At 43.7% G+C, this 22,419-nt stretch overlaps 1 protein-coding gene across 1 annotated transcript; it reads left to right on the top strand.

Annotated features, from left to right (window-relative positions):
• Nucleotides 1-7,951: 7,951 nt before the first annotated feature.
• LOC121546081 (cytochrome P450 3A30) lies at nucleotides 7,952-21,534 on the top strand. The gene is made up of 13 exons (XM_041857095.2): nucleotides 7,952-8,213; nucleotides 13,448-13,541; nucleotides 13,682-13,734; nucleotides 13,905-14,004; nucleotides 14,371-14,484; nucleotides 15,121-15,209; nucleotides 15,365-15,513; nucleotides 17,282-17,409; nucleotides 17,571-17,649; nucleotides 17,734-17,894; nucleotides 18,124-18,350; nucleotides 20,165-20,327; nucleotides 20,660-21,534. Exons 1-13 carry the CDS (start codon nucleotides 8,143-8,145, stop codon nucleotides 20,753-20,755), a joined length of 1,524 nt encoding a protein of 507 aa, XP_041713029.1. The 5' UTR covers nucleotides 7,952-8,142; the 3' UTR covers nucleotides 20,756-21,534.
• The last annotated feature ends 885 nt before the right edge of the window (nucleotides 21,535-22,419 follow it).

Genomic DNA, 22,419 nt, shown 5'->3' with positions numbered 1-22,419 from the left:
GTTTCTGAGGTCGTATTGCCAGGGCCGGCCGGAGGAGTGGGCGAGATATGTTCCCTGGGCCGAGATGGCACAGAACTCTCTCCGCCACTCCTCCACTAAACTAACCCCTTTCCAGTGTGTGTTAGGGTACCAGCCGGTTCTGGCACCTTGGCATGAGAGCCAGATCGAGGCCCCTGCGGTGGATGAGTGGGTGCGGCACTCGGAGGAGACGTGGAACGCTGCACACATCCATCTGCAGCGAGCCATCCGTCGACATAAGACGAGCGCCGATCTCCACTGCAGTGAGGGGCCAGTGTACGCACCTGGAGATCGAGTCTGGCTCTCAACCAGAAACCTGCCCCTCCGCCTGCCCTGCCGGAAGCTGGGTCGGCGGTTTGTGGGGCCTTTTAAAGTCCTGAGGAGATTGAACGAGGTGTGTTACAGGTTACAACTGCCCATTGATTACAAGAATATTAACCCCTCGTTCCATGTGTCTCTCCTCAGGCCGGTGGTAGCTGGTCCACTCCAGGACTATGAGATAGAAGAGACTCCTCCGCCCCCATTGGACATCGAGGGGCTCCGGCGTACACTGTTCGGTCCATCCTAGATTCGAGACGCCGGATGGGGGTCTCCAATATCTCGTGGAGTGGGAGGGGTACGGCCCGGAGGAGCGGTGCTGGGTGCCGAGGAGGGACATCCTAGACCCGTCTCTTCTGACCGAGTTCCATCGTGGTCATCCTACGCGCCCTGCTCTGCGTCTTCCTGGTCGTCCCCGAGGCCGGGGTCGGCGCACGGCTGGAGCCGCGCGTCAAGGGGGGGGTACTGTCACGGTTTCGGCCGAGGCTGCTCCTTCTCCTTGTTCGGGCAGGCTTCGGCGGTCGTCGTCTCCGGAGTACTAGCTGCCACCGTTCTATGTTTCTATGTTTGATTGGTTTTGCCTGTTTGTTACACCTGTTCCTTGTTAGTGTTCATTATGCGTCCTATTTAGTTATCTTGTGTTTGGTCAGGTGTTGTGTGTAATTGTTCGATGTCACGTGTTGTATTAGTTCGTTGTTCTGTTCTCTCTGTATTCGTTTTTGTTAGAGAGAGTCCCGCACGTTGTGCGCTGTTATTTTTGGTACTTACCAGTGTGCGTATTGTTCGCCTGTGGCCTGTTGCCGTGGTTGGCTTGTTTTCTTGGACTTCACTAAAGACATCTGTTTCGAACCTCTGTGTGTTCTGCGTGTGATTCCACGTTACCTCTACACTCAACCCTGACAGTGATGTACAGTGGGGAGAACAAGTATTTGATACACTTCCAATTTTGCAGGTTTTCCTACTTACAAAGCATGTAGAGGTGTGTAATTTTTTATCATATGTATACTTCAACTGTGAGAGACGGAATCTAAAACAAAAATCCAGAAAATCACATTGTATGATTTATAAGTAATTCATTTGCATTTTATTGCATGACATAAGTATTTGATACATCAGAAAATAAGAACTTAATATTTGGTACAGAAACCTTTGTTTGCAATTACAGAGATCATACGTTTCCTGTAGGTCTTGACCAGGTTTGCACACACTGCAGCAGGGATTTTGGCCCACTCCTCCATACAGACCTTCTCCAGATCCTTCAGGTTTTGGGGCTGTCGCTGGGCAATACGGACTTTCAGCTCCCTCCAAAGATTTTCTATTGGGTTCAGGTCTGGAGACTGGCTAGGCCACTCCAGGACCTTGAGATGCTTCTTACGGAGCCACTCCTTAGTTGCCCTGGCTGTGTGTTTCAGGCCGTTGTCATGCTGGAAGAACCAGCCACGACCCATCTTCAATGCTCTTACTGAGGGAAGGAGGTTGTTGGCCAAGATCTCGCGATACATGGCCCCATCCATCCTCCCCTCAATACGGTGCAGTCGTCCTGTCCCCTTTGCAGAAAAGCATCCCCAAAGAATGATGTTTCCACAGCCATGCTTCACGTTGGGGATGGTATTCTTGGGGTTGTAATCATCCTTCTTCTTCCTCCAAACACGGCGAGTGGAGTTTAGACCAAAAAGCTCTATTTCTGTCTCATCAGACCACATGACCTTCTCCCATTCCTCCTCTGGATCTTCCAGATGGTCATTGGCAAACTTCAGACGGGCCTGGACATGCGCTGGCTTGAGCAGGGGGACCTTGCGTGCGCTGCAGGATTTTTATCCATGACGGCGTAGTGTGTTACTAATGGTTTTCTTTGAGACTGTGGTCCCAGCTCTCTTCAGGTCATTGACCAGGTCCTGCCGTGTAGTTCTGGGCTGATCCCTCACCTTCCTCATGATCATTGATGCCCCACGAGGTGAGATCTTGCATGGAGCCCCAGACTGAGGGGTGATTGACCGTCATCTTGAACTTCTTCCATTTTCTAATAATTGCACCAAAAGTTGTTGCCTTCTCACCAAGCTGCTTGCCTATTGTCCTGTAGCCCATCCCATCTTTGTGCAGGACTACAATTTTATCCCTGATGACCTTACACAGCTCTCTGGTCTTGGCCATTGTGGAGAGGTTGGAGTCTGTTTGATTGAGTGTGTGGACAGGTGTCTTTTATACAGGTAACGAGTTCAAACAGGTGCAGTTAATACAGGTAATGAGTGGAGAATAGGAGGGCTTATTAAAGAAAAACTAACAGGTCTGTGAGAGCCGGAATTCTTACTGGTTGGTAGGTGATCAAATACTTATGTCATGCAATAAAATGCAAATTAATTACTTAAAAATCATACATGTGATTTTCTAGATTTTTTTTTTTGATTCCGTCTCTCACAGTTGAAGTGTACCTATGATAAAAAAATTACAGACCTCTACATGCTTTGTAAGTAGGAAAACCTGCAAAATCGGCAGTGTATCAAATACTTGTTCTCCCCACTGTATATAAAGTATAATATTGGGTGCAATCTCAAAATTGAATAAATGTCAACTCTATATCTTACATGGTACAGGTATTTTCTTTTTTAAAGCCCATAACCATGTGTGTGAGGTGTATACTTTTGTTTCAAAGTAGACTACCAAGAATCACTCTGTGTGACCCTGATTTAGCGAAAGGAAGGTTTTAAGTAGCCTACCCTTAACTTTAATTATTTTCAGTACGATTCATGTGTGGGAACTTACCTTATGTTATGTTATGGGGAATATTATTTGTCATTTGGAATATTTTGTTGTTTAATGGGATTAACTTTATTTGGTTCTCATAGGATGACATGAGCTATGGCTACATAAAGTCTGGGGTAAAAACTCCTCAGAGCAGACCATGGGATAGGCTACTATGATGCGTGTAGCATGTAGCAAAACCAAATTTAAGTCTATCCTCATGTTTCAAGACGGCTTATCTAAAAAATGAATGGAATTGAAGCCAACTGAAGAGCTAGGACCTATGAAGAGCTAGGACCTATGAAGAGCTAGGACCTATGAAGAGCTATGAACTATGTGTGTAGATATAAGCTACTGTGTGGTTGGCTGGTCAGAACTGACTGAGCAATATCGAGTAGTCTATCGGTCACGACAATCCTCCTGTTAGCTGAGCTACAGATAAGGGTTAGTTAAAAGTACCTTTGGCTGAAGGTTGGTGTTATGTCACACACTTTGTTTTCCCCCTGCTGACTAAGGAGTTCCTCATAAGGAAGGTCCTGTTTCATGATGAGTGCATTGCAACCAACCGCCAGAATGTAGCACGCATTACCACTGGATTTTCTTAAAACGCTACTAACGGGAGATTACATGCACTTGCTTGTTAAACAAAACTTGCTTGCAACCAAAAACCCACAAGAATAAACTAGCAGATTAGTTGATCTCTCATTGTTGCCGTGTCAAGATTATGATATCAGACATCTGCGTTTAGGTTCTCTACTCCCGCCCCCAATGAAATATCGACCTATCAGGGGCATCGTAAACTGTAAGGCTGATGAATGTAAAAATACTTATTTGAGTATAAGAATATAGAAGTAGTAGGCCTATATTGTATTCAAAGTTTCATCTTATATGGCAAAATAATATAATATATGCCATTTAATATAAATGTATTAGCCTACATTTTTATTTGATACAAAATATAGATTATATACAGTAAATCAATCACGATTGACTTGATCTGATTACACATTTCAAAAATGGGCAGTCCAGGGATATTTTACCCCTGATCTTGATAAGAAATGACTATACCAGATACTTTTCTTTTAAAAACAGTTGTATGCAATGGATTACATTAATTGGAAACAAATCAAATAAAAGTAGGCTACATCATCATTAGTTTTCCATTCCTACAACGTGTCGGGTAAATTGCCACAGTAGATTTGCAGTGGTAAATGAAGAAATACTTTATTTCAGTTGTACGGAATGATTATCTAGATAAATTGCCCTTAGTCTGTTGAAAAAGAAGGACTAAGTTGTTCAGATGAAAATACCAACCAGAGGGCGAACATATCTTGAAAGACTTTGGTAGCAAGCAGGACTAAGGTGACACCAACATCAGCTTTTAGGGAGTGGTAATGAGGTGATCAATAAGGGTTGCAATTGAGATCAGCTGTGCGGGTGAATTTCGCGCAAATTGATGGTTTAAAGAGAGATCAGCTGGCGATCAGCTGGTGACAATCTAGTGGCCCTCGATGGTTGCAATAGGCCCCACACGTATTGTAGTAACCTTAACCCAACACTTAGCAACCTCGTCAAGAGGTTCGGACCTCTTGGCATAGCAGTTAAGGTCCCGGTCGGGGCTAACCCCCGAATTCGCTTCATTGGTGTCAGAAGTGGGATGGCGCCCGTAAGGCCATCGGAGAGGCATGTATACGTACAGAGAAGGACGGGGGTAGTCTAGCGACCTTAACCCAACACCTAGTGACCTCGTCAAGCAGTTTGGACAGACTTCTTGGCGTAACGGTTAAGATGTTGGCTTGACAGTCGATGGACCTGGGTTCAAATCCCAGTCGGGACTACCCCCCCAAATACAAGATCTGAATACAGGATCTCTTCCTTAATGTGACCATTTGCCCATTCTATATCAGCAGATTAAACACGTTGTTTGATCTCAACTGTAATTAAAAACATCTAGACATTACCTCCCCTAGCATTTGGCTGCAACAGCGGACATTTGTATAAACCTTGCTGTCCGTCTCTCCGACATTTGCAGAATTGTTTCAATATTGAAATGCGATCTCCACTGTCACATAGAGAATGAACGTGTCGGGACGAAACAGACAGCTTTTCTCAGCCAGTCGAAATTATGACTCAGCATCATTTTTATGGATATAAACAAAGAAATGTCAATAGAAAAACAGGTAAAAGGAAAGGAAATGCAGCTAGTTGGCTATCTTTCCAGCTTCAGTTTGATGTGATTGTGTTAGCTGTGTAGTTAGCTAGCTAGCAAGGGGGAAGGGCCTCCATAGCAACCATTCTCTTTGGTATAGTAACCTTCCAATCGAACGAACAACCAGTCCTCTTGGCTGGCAATGATGCCAATCGAACTAACGATCAGTCGGCTTGGCTGGCAACCTTAGACTATATCGTCATCGAAGGATAAAATAGTATGAATAAATTCATCAAAATAACATTTTGAATGAAAATATGTCAGTCATAATTTGAATATGTTAGTAAACATTGTATAAAAGTGATAATGCCCTGGAAGCCATGGTTTGGAGGATATACAGTGGGGAAAAAAAGTATTTAGTCAGCCACCAATTGTGCAAGTTCTCCCACTTAAAAAGATGAGAGAGGCCTGTAATTGTCATCATAGGTACACGTCAACTATGACAGACAAAATGAGAAAAAATAATCCAGAAAATCACATTGTAGGATTTTTAATGAATTTATTTGCAAATTATGGTGGAAAATAAGTATTTGGTCAATAACAAAAGTTTCTCAATACTTTGTTATATACCCTTTGTTGGCAATGACACAGGTCAAACGTTTTCTGTAAGTCTTCACAAGGTTTTCACACACTGTTGCTGGTATTTTGGCCCATTCCTCCATGCTGATCTCCTCTAGAGCAGTGATGTTTTGGGGCTGTCGCTGGGCAACACAGACTTTCAACTCCCTCCAAAGATTTTCTATGGGGTTGAGATCTGTAGACTGGCTAGGCCACTCCAGGACCTTGAAATGCTTCTTACGAAGCCACTCCTTCGTTGCCCGGGCGGTGTGTTTGGGATCATTGTCATGCTGAAAGACCCAGCCACGTTTCATCTTCAATGCCCTTGCTGATGGAAGGAGGCTTTCACTCAAAATCTCACGATACATGGCCCCATTCATTCTTTCCTTTACACGGATCAGTCGTCCTGGTCCCTTTGCAGAAAAACAGCCCCAAAGCATGATGTTTCCACCCCCATGCTTCACAGTAGGTATGGTGTTCTTTGGATGCAAGTCAGCATTCTTTGTCCTCCAAACACGACGAGTTGAGTTTTTACCAAAAAGTTATATTTTGGTTTCATCTGACCATATGACATTCTCCCAATCCTCTTCTGGATCATCCAAATGCACTCTAGCAAACTTCAGACGGGCCTGGACATGTACTGGCTTAAGCAGGGGGACACGTCTGGCACTGCAGGATTTGAGTCCCTGGCGGTGTAGTGTGTTACTGATGGTAGGCTTTGTTACTTTGGTCCCAGCTCTCTGCAGGTCATTCACTAGGTCCCCCCGTGTGGTTCTGGGATTTTTGCTCACCGGTCTTGTGATCATTTTGACCCCACGGGGTGAGATCTTGCGTGGAGCCCCAGATCGAGGGAGATGATCAGTGGTCTTGTATGTCTTCCATTTCCTAATAAATGCTCCCACAGTTAATTTCTTCAAACCAAGCTGCTTACCTATTGCATATTCAGTCTTCCCAGCCTGGTGCAGGTCTACAATTTTGTTCTGGTGTCCTTTGACAGCTCTTTGGTCTTGGCCATAGTGGAGTTTGGAGTGTGACAGTTTGAGGTTGTGGACAGGTGTCTTTTATACTGATAACAAGTTCAAACAGGTGCCATTAATACAGGTAACGAGTGGAGGACAGAGGAGCCTCTTAAAGAAGAAGTTACAGGTCTGTGAGAGCCAGAAATCTTGCTTGTTTGTAGGTGACCAAATACTTATTTTCCACCATAATTTGCAAATAAATTCATAAAAAATCCTACAATGTGATTTTCTGGATTTTTTTTCCTCAATTTGTCTGTCATAGTTGACGTGTACCTATGATGAAAATTACAGGCCTCTCTCATCTTTTTAAGTGGGAGAACTTGCACAATTGGTGGCTGACTAAATAAATTTTTTCCCCACTGTATTGTCACCGTTTGTAGGCCTAACAACACCAGTGCACACGGGAAACTTTTTCCACGAAAATGAGTTTCTTATTGGACAAATCCAGGTAGGTCCCTCCCGGTTTCAACCCGTTTTCTTCCATCTGGTTCCTAGTGAATACACCCCACGGCTGGGGTAAAGGTGGTTCCTGGTGAATACACCCCAGGGCTGAGGTAAAGGTGGTTCCTGGTTAATACACCCCAGGGCTGGGGCAAAGGTGAAAAGGTGGGACACAATTTGGACCGGGAGCACTCAGGTTACCAGGCTATTTAATCGGTGGTAAAGAAAAACCTATAATTTACATCCTTCTGTAATTTGTTTTACTTCCACCCCACCTCTCCTGCTCCTCCCTCTCTCTGAGCTTGTTTGAGTGGTAAGGCTCAAGCAACCGACTGTAAATGAAAGTGGAGGATTGTAGTTGGTGGAGGTGCATCTGTGACAGTTGAAAGGCTACATGCATGCAGCAAAGTTGGTTCCTGTTTCAGTCATGTCTTTGGTCATGTTCGCATGGGTCAAACAAAAATACCCCAATGATTGGTTGACAATAGACCCTCCGACAATGCAGGCGATGGCTGCAGGATGAAGCTGTTGAAGAGCAACTGCAGAAACTTGTAGTGGACTGCAGTCAAAACTTCATGACCTATGATCACATGATTTTTGTAAAGTTCATGCAGTCGACATGTAGGCGCAAGTTGGACAATGTATTTCTCCATAAAGCAAACACCTTGAAAGGCAGTGACCATTGACTTGAAAAAAAAGTGTTCACTCGAACGCGCCCCATATCTCTAAAGAATCGCCCTTTAACACTCAAACTTTAAAAGGGTGACAGAGGAAGTGAGAGAATTACAGGTCGGTGAGAGCCTACTGTCAGAGCCAAAAGCGCAACGGAGCGGGGACACGATGTGGTACTTTCCTTCCTTCTCCACAGAGACATGGACTCTGATAGCGATACTATTTGCTCTCTTTATGTGGTAAGTTCCTTTGTTAGGAAAGGTTAATAATCATGCTTTCTGTCCTAACCTGCTGTTGAGAAAAGGAAGGAAAGTTGGATATGGTTAATGTCCTTAATATAGCTACAGTAATAGTAGAATAATAGTGTTTCTCAGTATTCTTCCCAAACAAATGTTATTGGGCCCACACATATCTTTATTCTAATTGTACAGCCTTCGTATTGGTAAAAAAAAAGATGGACCGTCTCTTGTTGTCAAATTGGCTGGGGCCAGCTAATCTCTTGTTGTCAATTCAACAACGGGCCAGTTAATTTAACAACAAGAGATGTTTCGTTGCTGAATTGTTACATGTAGTAGGGGAGAGTGAGGACGGTTGTAACACTTTTAGCATTTTAGTCAATTTCTCAGAGATCGTTTGAGCTACTACATTCAAAATGTGATAGGAACAACTTCAAATCAAATCAAATGTTATTTGTCACATGCGCCGAATACAACAGGTGTAGACCTTACAGTGAAATGCTTACTTACAGCCCTTAACCAACAATGCAGATTTAAGGAAGAATACCAAAAAAAATTACAAAAAAAATACAATATCAAATAATACGAAATAAAAGTAACAAATAATTCAAGAGCAGCAGTAGAAATAATAATAGCGAGGCTATATACAGGGGGTACCGGTACCGAGTCAATGTGCAGGGGCACTGGTTAGTCGAGGTAATTGAGGTAATATGTACATGTAGGTAGAGTTATTAAATTGACTATGCATAGATAATAAACAGAGAGTAGCAGCAGCGTAAAAGGGGGGGCAATGCAAATAGTCTGGGTAGCCATTTGATTAGATGTTCAGGAGTCTTATGGATTGGGGGTAGAAGCTGTTTAGAAGCCACTTGGACCTAGACTTGGCGCTCCGGTACCGCTTGCCGTGCGGTAGCAGAGAGAACAGTCTATGACTAGGGTGGCTGGAGTCTTTGACAATTTTTAGGGCCTTCCTCAGAAACCGCCTAGTATAGAGGTCCTGGATGGCAGGAAGCTTGGCCCCAGTGATGTACTGGGCCGTACGGACAACCCTCTGTAGTGCCTTGCGGTCGGAGGCCGAGCAGTTGCCATACCAGGCGGTGATGCAACCATTCAGGATGCTCTCGATGGTGCAGCTGTAGAACCTTTTGAGGATCTGAGGACCCATGCCAAATGTTTTCAGTCTCCTTAGGGGGAATAGGTTTTGCCCTCTTCACGACTGCCTTGGTGTGCTTGGACCATGTTAGTTTGTTGGTGATGTGGACACCAAGGAACTTGAAGCTCTCAACCTGCTCCACTACAGCCCCGTCGATGAGAATGGGGACGTGCTCGGTCCTCTTCTTTTTCCTGTGGTCCACAATCATCTCCTTTGTCTTGATCACATTGAGGGAGAGGTTGTTGTCCTGGCTCCACACGGCCAGGTCTCTGACCTCCTCCCTATAGGCTGTCTCGTCCGTGATCAGGCCTACCACTGTTGTGTCATCGGCAAACTCATGATGGTGTTGGAGTCGTGCCTGGCCATGCAGTCATGAGTGAACAGGGACTACAGCAGGGGACTGAGCAGGCACCCCTGAGGGGCCCCCTTGTTGAGGATCAGCGTGGCGGATGTGTTGTTACCTACCCTTACCTCCTGGGGGCGGCCCGTCAGGAAGTCCAGGATCCATTTGCAGAGTGAGGTGTTTAGTCCCAGGGTCCTTAGCTTAGTGATGAGCTTTGAGGGCACTATGGTGTTGAATGCTGAGCTGTAGTCAATTAATAGCATTCTCACATAGGTGTTCCTTTTGTCCAGGTGTGAAAGGGCAGTGTGGAGCGCAATAGAGATTGCATCATCTGTGGATCTGTTGGGGCGGTATGAAATTGGAGTGGGTCTAGGGTTTCTGGGATAATGGTGTTGATGTGAGCCATGACCAGCCTTTCAAAGCACTTCATGGCTACAGACGTGAGTGCTACGGGTTGGTAGTCATTTAGGCAGGTTACCTTAGTGTTCTTGGGCACAGGGACTATGGTGGTCTGCTTGAAACATGTTGGTATTACAGACTCAGACAGGGAGAGGTTGAATATGTCAGTGAAGATACTTGCCAGTTGGTCAGCGCATGCTCGGAGTACACGTCCTGGTAATCCATCTGGCCCTGCGGCCATGTGAATGTTGACCTGTTTAAAGGTCTTACTCACATCGGCTACGGAGAGCGTGATCACACAGTCGTCCGGAACAGCTGATGCTCTCATGCATGTTTCAGTGTTACTTGCCTCGAAGCGAGCATAGAAGTATTTTAGCTCGTCTGGTAGGCTTGCGTCACTGGGAAGCTCGCGGCTGTGCTTCCCTTTGTAGTCTGTAATAGTTTGCAAGCCCTGCCACATCCAACGAGCGTTGGAGCCGGTGTAGTACGATTTGATCTTAGTCCTGTATTGACGCTTTGCCTGTTTGATGGTTCGTTGGAGGGCATAGCAGGATTTCTTATAAGCTTCCGGGTTAGTGTCCCGCTCCTTGAAAGCGGCAGCTCTACCCTTTAGCTTAGTGCGGATGTTGCCTGTAATCCATGGCTTCTGGTTGGGGTATGTACGTACAGTCTTCCTTCTGTCTGTCTGCTACACATTGGTATTATCTATCTAAATCAAACACACAAGGTGGATTATCTTTTATTATTTACCCCACCTCCTGGGTCAGTTGTAACAGGGCTTGGGGTGAAATGTAACCGTTTGAAATTAAATATTGAATGCATTTATTGAGAACATGAGAACAACATTGCCATGTTCAACATTTTGTGAAGCAGAAATAACAAAATAATAATACAAATCATAAAATGTTTATTCTTTTTGACACTCCGTTAACTGGCCCTTCTCAACTAAACAACAACATCTGAAGGTTTGTGGTGTGTGAGTGTGTTTGTGAGTGAATGTTAGACGTGTTCACTCAATCAGAGTCACAGTTGTGACAGTAGTATGGTAGTCCTGGGGTACAGGTTTGGTGGGCCCATCATTTGCATTCCCAGCAGTGCACCCAGACCTCCTTAGGCCAGTGGCGTATATTCATGGATGCCAAGGGAAGACAGACTTCCCAAACAAATTGTCCAAGAAAAAATGAAAAAAACACAATTCTCTGTGATTCATAATTTTCCTTTAATTCGCAAGATGCTGACTGTACCGGAGAAAGCATCTGAGCCAGCGAACCAGCGGCCCTCTGTATGTGTAGCCCATCTATCTGAGGCTGTCTGGTCAAAAATAGTATGATATTGTTGCCGCCCGTAGCATTGATTGCAAGGGAAGCCAACAAGTATTTGGCCTCCCTTGATACATGTTTTTTATAAAATAATAGCCAATCAGCATTGTGCTAAACTGAGTGAGCTCAACTGTGAATGGTGTGGGGGAAAAAAAGTGTCGAGGGAAAGTAGTTTGGATTTGGCTTCACACCAATCACATCACAACAAAAGACAAAGGTCATTGAATTGATGCATCTCGTTGTGTTGTTGTCCTCCAGTAGCTAGCTAGCTAAATTTGGCCCTTTCCTAAATTAGCCATGGATGGAGAAAGGGATTTGGACTTGTGGTTTTACTTAATTCTCCGTAGAGGCCAATGATTATAACAGCGATTCTGATCCAACCATAAATTAATACATTGTGCCCCTGGCCTGAGAGGATGTAAGTTCAACGTGTAGCTAGATGTAGTAGGCTAATGATAACTAGCTGGCTCATCATTGCCCATGAAAGGAAGTTAGGCTAGAGAGCAAGTATTTTAGCCAGGACAACAAAAACAAAAAGCGTGTAGCCTACAGTATGACAGAGTCATAGACCGTTTCAGCGACATGAAAGAGAGGAGGATGGCATTGGCGTTTCTCTACAAGTAGGGTGAGTCAACATGTTTTTTCTACTTGCACGAACGCGCACACACACACACAGAAATCAGTAGCATGGACAGCCACATCATATTTAGCTTAGGTTGATTGGACTAAATTGTTTTTGGTATCTTTTAGTTGTCACTGTATTAGACTAAGCATAGGTGATTTGATGATGTTGAAGTTGAAATGTTGCTGGAATAGTGGAGGTAGCTCCTGTTTTGTTTGCGACTTGCGGTAACTCTCCATGGTTCTAAATCAATAGTTGTTTAGTAGTCTGAACATTTCAGAAACATCAACTTGCTTGACCATGCTGTAGGTCATTGCAATACTGTTTGTTACATGCAATATGTTTTGTGGACTTCAACGAACAGATGTTGCTCTCCGGTTTTGTGATGAAACAAAGGTGTGGTTGAATTTGTTCTGCCACTGTGTCTTCTTATTGTCTCGGTCTTTAGGACTATATATCACTGTGTCAAGGCATATGAACTAACAGGTTATAGAGGAAACAACACAATTATCACAACACATAGGTTGTAATATGGCTTTTTTATCTGGCTTTGCTTCCCCAGTGATTTTACCCACAAACCGCTACTGGTTACAATTATCCTGTGTTACAACAATCTCAAGTCACCCCTAACTTTAAGTTGAAAACATCACACAGTAGTAACTATGCAATAAAGTAAAGTCTCTACATGTTCCATTACCAACGTATAGACTACTACAGACCCTAGCCTGATAAGAACGGCGTAAAAGTAAACATGCCCGGTCGATCATTTTGATTGTGCAGTAAGCTATGCACCTAAATACATTATATGTAAACAATACATAGCCAACAAGTATCTCAAGTAATGTATTTTGTCTTGTATACTGTGTCTTGAGTGTGTCATCTGTACTTTAACTACTGTGATTTGAAATATTACTGCATTATGTATTATTACATGGACCAAATGAGAAGGACTGCCCCCTCTCCTTGAGGCCGACCAGGGTACTGCAGTCAATGTTTTCAGAAAGTAGGATCCCCCATTATAGTCAATGGGAGTATGGCGATATTCATGGTCGATATTCGTGGATATGAAAACAATTCTGAACACAATCATGGTACCCATACTTGCTTCAATTTCAGATGAAAGTCCTTGAACTGCTTATTTTTAAATCGCACTCAGAAGAAGTTATAAGGATAATTTAGTGGCTACCGGCAGCCTACAGTAGCCCGGTCGGCCATCAACTTGAGATACTCAATGAGAGGGGACAGCACTGAGCTAGCCTGCAACGTCACTTCCTAGAGTAGCTCAAATTGTGCATGCGATGTTTCCAAAAACTCCTCCATGAAGTAAGATGGCGACATGCTAAAAGGAAGCAGTAGTCTATGTTCCCCTCACTGAATATTTCTCTCAAACCTTACAAAAAGGTATGGATATGCACCTTATGGATTCTTCAAGAAACTCGGCATCCAGGGACCTAAACCACTCCCCTTCATAGGGACGTTTTTAGAGTACAAAAGGGTGAGATTAATACTACATTAATACTACTACTTCTACTGGTGTGTATGTAGTGTGTTGCTCAAACTCTCTGGGTGTCCATATAGTGTTAACATGAGGACCATTAGGACTCAAGCTGAACTCCCCTCTCCCTCCTTTTACAGGGTATCTTCATATTTGACAAAGAGTGTTACCAGAAGTACGGCGATGTGTGGGGGTAAGCGTGTGTGTGTTTGTGCCTGCGTGTGAACGCGTATGCATGTGTACAAATATAGGGGAACTATATTTTCACTGTTCTGGTGAACTATTTGTAATTCTGGTTCTTTTAGTAATTCTTAGTATTTAGTAGTTATTTTAGTATTTTGTCATTCTTGTGTGTTCTTTTAGGTTCTTTGATGGCAGACTGCCCGTAATGGGTGTGATGGACACAGCCATGATCAAAACCATCCTGGTGAAGGAATGTTACTCAGTGTTTACCAACAGACGGGTAAGCAGAAATACACAAACAACCCTAACCTCTCTAACCTTCAATCCTAATCCTAACCCCTCTAATGTGTCTGTGTCTGTGTCTAGTTTGGATTTATCAGAAGTCCTCACAAGAATAGTTAAACAAGGAACATTTTGACATTTCGCCGGTCCCCACAAGGAAAAAGGCTTTTTTAGGCTTAGGGGTTAGTTTTAGGGTTAGGGTTAGTTTTAGAGTTAGGGTTTTGGGCTGAAGGTTAGGGTTAAGGTTAGGTTAAGAGTTAGGGTTAGGGAAAATAGGATGTGTGTGTGTGGGAATCAATTGTTTGAATGGGAATCAATTGTTTGGTCCCCACAAGGATAGTAAAACAACCGTTTGTGTGGTCAGGACTTCGGGCTGAACGGGGAGCTGCACGATGCTGTAACGATCGTAGAAGACGATGAGTGGAAGAGAATCCGCAGCACTCTGTCTCCCTCCTTCACCAGTGGACGACTCAAAGATGTAAAGACACACACACACACACACACACACACACACACACATAAATGTACACACACAGCACTATTGCACCATTATATTGCGTAAAGTAAAACATTCCACCTTCCTAAGCATGCGTGGTGAAGTAACTGAGTGGTTGTGGAGCCTCTACACAACAGGCGGACAGAGGGCCAGATCCGGACCCAGAACGGGGTCAATACAGACCGCGGGTCCTGACTAAAAAGAAAAAGAAAAGGTTTATTTTATTTGGAAACCCCTGGTATCATATGAACACACATAATCCAATGTAAAATGTATAGAATTGAAATTTGATTTTTCTCTTTCCGCCAACAAGATGGGTTTGAACAGTTTAGGATCGCATTGCGAGGTGGGGTTTTATTATTACGCCGATAAATGACAAGATCCTTTCGGACCTTTGACACCTTTGAAATTTGTGTGACCGGATCTTCTCAAATAGTACTTCAGTACCCCTGCTCTACGGAGTACGCATGGTGGAGTATACATCCAGCCTCATTGAGAACTGTTGACTTCAGCTCCCTATATCCTGAGAAAAGATGGACTTCAGATGCCAGTAGGCAGAACAAATGTGAGAATACAAGTCTGGTTAAGCAAGACTATATGTATCTTTTTTTTGGACAGATGTTCAAGATAATGACTCAACACTCAAGAAACCTGGTGAAGTTTCTGCAGAAGAAGGTAGACTCTGACGAAGTCCTGGAAGTTAAAGAGTGAGTTGGGTAATGCATAGTTTTTCAGAGTGAGTATGGGTAATGTAGTGTTTTTCAGAGTGAGTATGGGTAATGTAGTTTGTTAAAGAGCGAATGAGGCAGTAACATTACATCTTTCTCATCCATTTTATTGTGTGTGTGTGTGTGTTTCCCAGAATCTTTGGGGCCTACAGTATGGACGTGGTGGCAAGTAGCGCATTCAGTGTTGACATTGATTCTATCAACCAACCCAATGATCCCGTAATTACCAACGTAAAGGAACTTCTCAAATTCAACCTGTTAAATCCTCTACTAATCTTAATAGGTAAGTCTGTCTGTGTGTGCGTGCGTGCGTGCATGCGTGTGTGTGTGTGTGAACATAGTGTAGCCCCTACACAGTATTCAGAACACTTTACTTTTTCCACATTTTGTTACGTTACAGCCTTATTCTAAAATAGATTAAATAACAAATTTTCCTCATCAATCTACACACAATACCCCATAATGACAAAGAGAAAACAGGTTTTCAAATTTTGCAAATGTATTAAAAATAAAAACAAGAAAATACCTTATTTACATAAGTATTCAGACCCTTTGCTATGAAACTCGAAATTGAGCTGAGGTGCATCCTGTTTCCATTGATCATCCTTGAGATGTTTATGCAACTTGATTGGAGTCCACCTGTGGTCAATTCAATTGACTGGACATGATTTGGAAAGGCACACACCTGTCTATATAAGGTCCCACAGTTGACAGTGCATGTCAGAGAAAAAAACAAGCCATGAGGTCGAAGGAATTGTCTGTAGAGCTCCGAGACAGGAGTGTGTCGAGGCACAGATCTAGGGAAGGGTACCAAAAAATGTCTGCAGCATTGAAAGTCCCCAAGAACACAGTGGCCTCCATCATTCTTAAATGGAAGAAGTTTGGAACCACCAAGACTCTTCCTAGAGCTGGCTGCCCGGCCAAACTGAGCAATCGTGGGAGAAGGGCCTTGGTCAGGGAGGTGACCAAGAACCTGATGGTCACTCTGACAGAGCTCCTCTGTAGAGATGGGAGAACCTTACAGAAGGACAACCATCTCTGTAGCACTCCACCAATCAGGCCTTTATGGTAAAGTGGCCAGACGGAAGCCACTCCTCAGTAAAAGGCAAATGCCAGCCCGCAAGGCACCTAAAAGACTCTCAGACCATGAGAAAAAAATATTCTCTAGTCTGATGAAACCAAGATTGAACTCTTTTTTTTGAATGCCAAGCGTCACGTCCGGAGGTAACCTGGCACCATCCCTACGGTGAAGTATGGTGGTGGCAGCATCATGCTGTGGGGATGTTTTTCAGCGGCAGGGACTGTGAGACTAGTCAGGATCGAATGTAAGATGAACAGAGCAAAGTAAAGAGAGATCCTTGATGAAAACCTGCTCCAGAGCGCTAAGGTCCAAGGTTCACCTTCCAACAGGACAACGACCCTAAGCACACAGCCAAGACAACGCAGGAGTGGCTTCGGGACAAGTCTCTGAATGTCCTTGAGTGGCCCAGCCAGAGCCCGGACTTGAACCCGATCCAACATCTCTGGAGAGGAGAGGATCTGCAGAGAAGAATGGGAGAAACTCCCCAAATACAGGTGTGCCAAGCTTGTAGCGTCATACCCAAGAAGACTCAAGGCTGTAATCGCTCTCAAAGGTGCTTCAACAAAGTACTGCGTAAAGGGTCTGAATACTTATGTAAATGTCATATTTCAGTAGTTTTATTTGTAATACATTTTCAAAAAATTCAAAAAATCTGTTTTTGCTTTGTCATTATGGGGTATTGTTCGTAGATTGATGAGGGGGAAAAACAATTTAATCAATTTTAGAATAAGGCTGTAATGTAACAAAATGTGGAAAAAGTAAAGGGGTCTGAATACTTCCCGAATGAACTGTATCTCTCTGATGTAGCCAAAGAGGAATGATGTGTCTTGTTATACAATGTATTTTTCATTTTAACGTACAGTGTAAAATTGACTCTCTTTTTAAAATATTCTCCTCTCTTGTCTCTTCTTGTTTTCTCTCCTTTCTTCTCCTCTCCTCTTCTGTTCTTTCTCTCCTTCTCTCACTCCAGTGTTGTTCCCGTTTATGCGTCCGCTCCTGGAAAAGTGCAACGTCTCTTTCCTACCTGCCGGTGTTATGGAATTCTTCTATTCCTTCCTGAGGAAGATCAAAGCAGAGAGGAGCAAGAATGTGCACAATGTGAGATAGAACCCTTAACCCCCTAGCCTAAACCTAACCTCCACCACAACCATACCCCAGTCAGTACTAGGCCTAAACCCCAAATCCCATCCTCAACCCTGAACCACACTGAAGTGGCATCATGATGACTGATAGGTGTGGTGTTTGGTTTGGCCCTGCAGACCAGAGTGGACTTAATGCAGCTGATGGTGGACTCTCAGATCCCACAGGACCACGGCTCCAAGGAGTCCGCACACAAAGGTAAGTAACTCAAAATCATGGACAGGGCTGACAAAGGTTGTGTTGTGGATGTGTTTCTCTCTGAGCGGTTCTGTTGTGTTTCAGGGCTGACGGACCACGAGATCCTGTCCCAGGCGCTGACATACATCTTTGCGGGCTATGAGACCAGCAGCAGCACGCTGGGTTTCCTATCCTATAACCTGGCAACCAACCCTGATGTCCAGGCTACCCTGCAGGACGAGATCGACCAGACCTTCCCCGACAAGGTGACCTCACACTGAGCTGATCTAGATGGCTATATCTACTCCGACTCTTCTTTTATTGTCTGTCTCTTCTCTCTCTCTCCGGACCAATATGGCTGCCATTTTCACCCCATTCTGAAACTTTGAGGGTTTATGACATAGCCCCTCTAGTAATTAAATAAGATCACTATGGCCAATGGTCACTCACGTGTTTCCCATGAAGGGTAATGGAGTTTTGCCTGTCTCCCTGCAGGCTCCCCCCACCTATGAAGGGCTGATGCAGATGGAGTATCTGGACATGGTCATCAACGAGTCCTTGCGGGTGTATCCCATCAGCAGCCGCCTCGAGAGAGTTGCCAAGGCTACCGTGGAGGTGAATGGTGTGACCATCCCCAAGGGAACCGTTGTCATGGTTCCAGTCATGACCCTTCACCACCACCCGACACACTGGCCCGAACCTGACGTCTTCCGACCAGAGAGGTACGGTACATACAGACAGGTCCAAAATGATTGGCACCCTTGATAAAGATGAGCAAAAAAATAATAATACACATACTACATTGTATGCTAACAGGTAATAAATAAATAAACATTTAAGAGGGGTCAAAATTATTGCCACCCCTGTTTTTAATACTCCAGCACCCTCCCCTTGTGAGGATAATGAGCCTTTTTCTAACATGTTTTATAAGATTGGAGAACACATTGGGAGGGAATTTCCTCCATACTGAATTCTTCCATATCCTTGATTCCTTCTTCTGTGCTTATGGACTGCCCTCTTCAATTCAAACCACAGGTTTTCAATGGGGTTGAAGTCCGGAGACTGAGATGGACATTGCAACATGTAGATTTTGTGCTCAATTTACAATTTCTTTGTGTATTTTGATGTGTGCTTGGGGTTATCATCTTAATGGAAGATTCGGACAAGTTTCGGTCTCCTGGCAGAGGCAACCAGGTTTTTGGCTAAAATGGGCCTGGTCTCCCAAAAGCATCTTAAGGCTTGTAGGCTACTGTCTGTAATTTGTGTCAATATATTTAATGATGTGTAGCCTAACATGCACGCAATCATGTGCGAAATCTGTGATTTGTTAGGTAAGCATTAGAATAAGCCGTCTCAATATTTGCAGCCGTAGGTGGTAATATCTCTCTAGGAGCTGATCTGTTGTCAGCATGGTAAAATAATTATAATGTTAAGGCTATGATTTCAATGGAGAAAGCTGATCCGAGAGCAGCGCTCCCTTTCTTTCTTTCGATCCTATCAGTATCTAAACATGCTCCAACGGCGCACTTAGCGAACGTTCTCTCTGAGTGGTGTTTTGGGAAACGCATGTTACATCTTCGGCCGTTGTAGGAAAGATTCATCGTTAAAAAACTTGTAAGCTTATAAGTTCCATCACTATCGGGAAACTGGGCCCTGGTACATGGTAAAGTTCATGATGCCATTGACCATAACATGACCAGTGGAAGCATAATAGCCCCATAACATCAAAGATCCACCACCATATTTTACAGGTATGAGGTTATTTTCTGCATATGCATCCGTTTTTCGACGCCAAACCCACCACTGGTATAAATATTTTTATAACTAACCCTAAGATAGACCACAGCCTGTCGTTTCAAAAGGGAGCAAATTAATCATAGTGGGCAGAAAAAGCAAGGAGGTGGGCTGAGCCAAGTACGAGCTAGCAAGATCCTATTGGCGCGTTCTAGCATTTATTTGCAAATTTCCATTAGGGAACATCTACTCTGTGAAGTGCAATAACTAAATAACTTTCACTCTGTCTAAACAATGCAACTTTGGCAAAGGGTAAAGTCTAGTTATAGAGGCTGTAGAGTTACTGACCACTACTCTAGTTAGAGGCTGTAGAGTTACTGACCACTACTCTAGTTATAGAGGCTGTAGAGTTACTGACCACTACTCTAGTTATAGAGGCTGTAGAGTTACTGACCACTACTCTAGTTATAGAGGCTGTAGAGTTACTTACCACTACTCTAGTTATAGAGGCTGTAGAGTTACTGACCACTACTCTAGTTAGAGGCTGTAGAGTTACTGACCACTACTCTAGTTAGAGGCTGTAGAGTTACTGACCACTACTCTAGTTATAGAGGCTGTAGAGTTACTGACCACTACTCTAGTTATAGAGGCTGTAGAGTTACTGACCACTACTCTAGTTATAGAGGCTGTAGAGTTACTGACCAATACTCTAGTTAAATATTCTGTAGCCTTGCTGAACACTTCTTTAGTGTGGGACACAGTGCTGAATGCTACTTTGATCTGAACACTCCTCTGTCCTCAGGTTCAGTAAGGAAAACAGAGAGAACATTGATCCCTACACCTACCTTCCATTTGGGATGGGGCCAAGGAACTGTATCGGCATGCGATTCGCCCTCCAGGCCATTAAGTTGGTGATAGTAGAGATCCTCCAGAGCTTCATCTTTGTCCCCTGCAAGGAGACAGAGGTGAGATTACTGATCGTCTCAATGGGATCATTGGTGTGCATGAGTCCGTACGTACAGTGAATGTGTGTGTTTGAATATGTTGGTGGTGAATGTTGGCTTGTGATGGCATATCTTTGTCTTGTTGACTGTAGTAGCTGTTTGGGTGAGTTTAGGTTCTGAAAGCAATGAAATTGTAACTGACCATATTGTTCTGAGCTTCCTGAATGTTTCATCAAGTCATTTGTATCCATGTTGAACTAAGCAAAGGGGCTTTTATTCCCAGCACCATGTGGAGAGACTGTGGTGCTGTAGTCATATTGGTATTCATAATGACTTCCTGGATGTGTCCTCAGGTTCCTCTGGAGCTGTTTGACAACGGCTTCATCGCCCCAAAGAAGCCCATCAAGCTGAAGCTGGTCCCCCGTGCTGAGGCCCCCAGCCAGGACTGAGAGGAGAGGAGAGGAGAGGCGAGGCGAGGCGAGGCGAGGCGAGGCGAGGCGAGGCGAGGCACAGGCCTAAAGGACTCTACCCTGTTAACCTAGCTCAGCCAGATTCTTCCTCTGTCAAACATGGTTGGCATGGCAATGAGTAAGGAGTTGTCTAAAGGGCAAGGCAACCTGCCTGTTGGAAGGGATCAGTTTAGACTCATTGACATTCCAGGCTTATCCTCGGGAATTAGGAAAATTATTGCTTTAAAGTGAAGAAACTACCCAACTAGCTATATTACTAAAATAGTGACTATATGTAGGCTTTTTGTATCATATTCTCAGGAACCCCTTGAAATTAATTAAAATGACTCATCTCAAGGGTCATGCAATAAGTATAAAGTGAATACAATATGGACAATCGTAGTAACCATGTGTCCCTTCATTTGTTTTGTAAAATAATGTCTGTTCAGGCATTGAACAACCACATATCACTAACTAACTTACCTGTAAGAGACTGCTGCAACACAATGTACAACCAATATAATATATGACCATGAATTATCTAATGCTATTACTGATGTAAGATAGTATCCCTCATATAACCCTCTTATAAAACTCACTTGCCATGACCATCAACCCCTTCTGTATTTTATGCTTTGCAATAGAATGCCTGAGACTGTCACCTCCTCTGTTTGTGCTGTATGGTGTTTAGGAATGTGTTATGTAATGATTTCATATGTAGTGTAATTCTAACAGTAATACTGCTGGACTGAAGTAAACGTTTTCTACTGGATAGACAAGCTGTTTGAGTTGAAGCTGTTCTGTTCCCCAGTCACCTGTACGTCACCTGTACGTCACCTGTTGGCCAGTTGTGTGTAGCCCTGTTAACCTTTTAATATCTAGAAGAAGAAAAATCGCAATCTACCAACATGAACGTCTCTAGCCGCAACCTACCTAACACAGACACCTACTGGTCACTGCCCAGCCTGCTATCTCATCATTATAATGATCATAACAGACTAGGAGTGTGTGCATAACGTATTTATCTAGGCTGTACAGAGTGTAGGCAACAGTGCTGATAGTCTAGCTGTACAGAGGGTGGACTACATTGTTGATAGTCTGTCTGTACAGAGGGTGGACTACATTGTTGATCATTTGCACACAGTGTTGGCTTAACCACACTGTTGTTTGTGTGTATAGAGGGTAAGCTACATTGCAGTAGGTACAAAGGTTTTCTTGCGGGACGTCAGGTGTGTCTCACTGAAAATGAACCCATGGGATTTTGTGTTTATCAACTTCGGTCTGGTTTTTGCCAGTCAGGTTTCAAACTCTCAAAGTGACTCAGAAGTCTGAGACACACACATACACACCCTGTATAGGCAATATTCCAGTTTCAGATTGCTAAGAAACAATGTCTCTCTTCGCTTTCACACAGGACATAAGGTGTTTCTTGAATTGTGGTGGCATTTGGGCATGGCATAAAAAAATATATTAAACATATTTTTTATTTTATTTAAATGTATTTGGGTACATCTTCCGATTCTAAATCAACTAATATGGCAGATTAATGACTTTAAATAATTTGTACCATTATGATAACATTGTGCCACTGGTAGGAGTAGTAACACAAATGATGGTAACACCAATAAAACCTTTTTGGGTAATTGAGGATTTTCTTAAATGGA

This window comes from Coregonus clupeaformis, chromosome 30 (genome assembly GCF_020615455.1).
Source record: "Coregonus clupeaformis isolate EN_2021a chromosome 30, ASM2061545v1, whole genome shotgun sequence".
Taxonomy (NCBI): domain Eukaryota; kingdom Metazoa; phylum Chordata; class Actinopteri; order Salmoniformes; family Salmonidae; genus Coregonus; species Coregonus clupeaformis.
The sequence above is the reverse complement of the archived record's forward strand: the minus strand, read 5'-3'. Positions and strand labels throughout refer to the sequence as shown.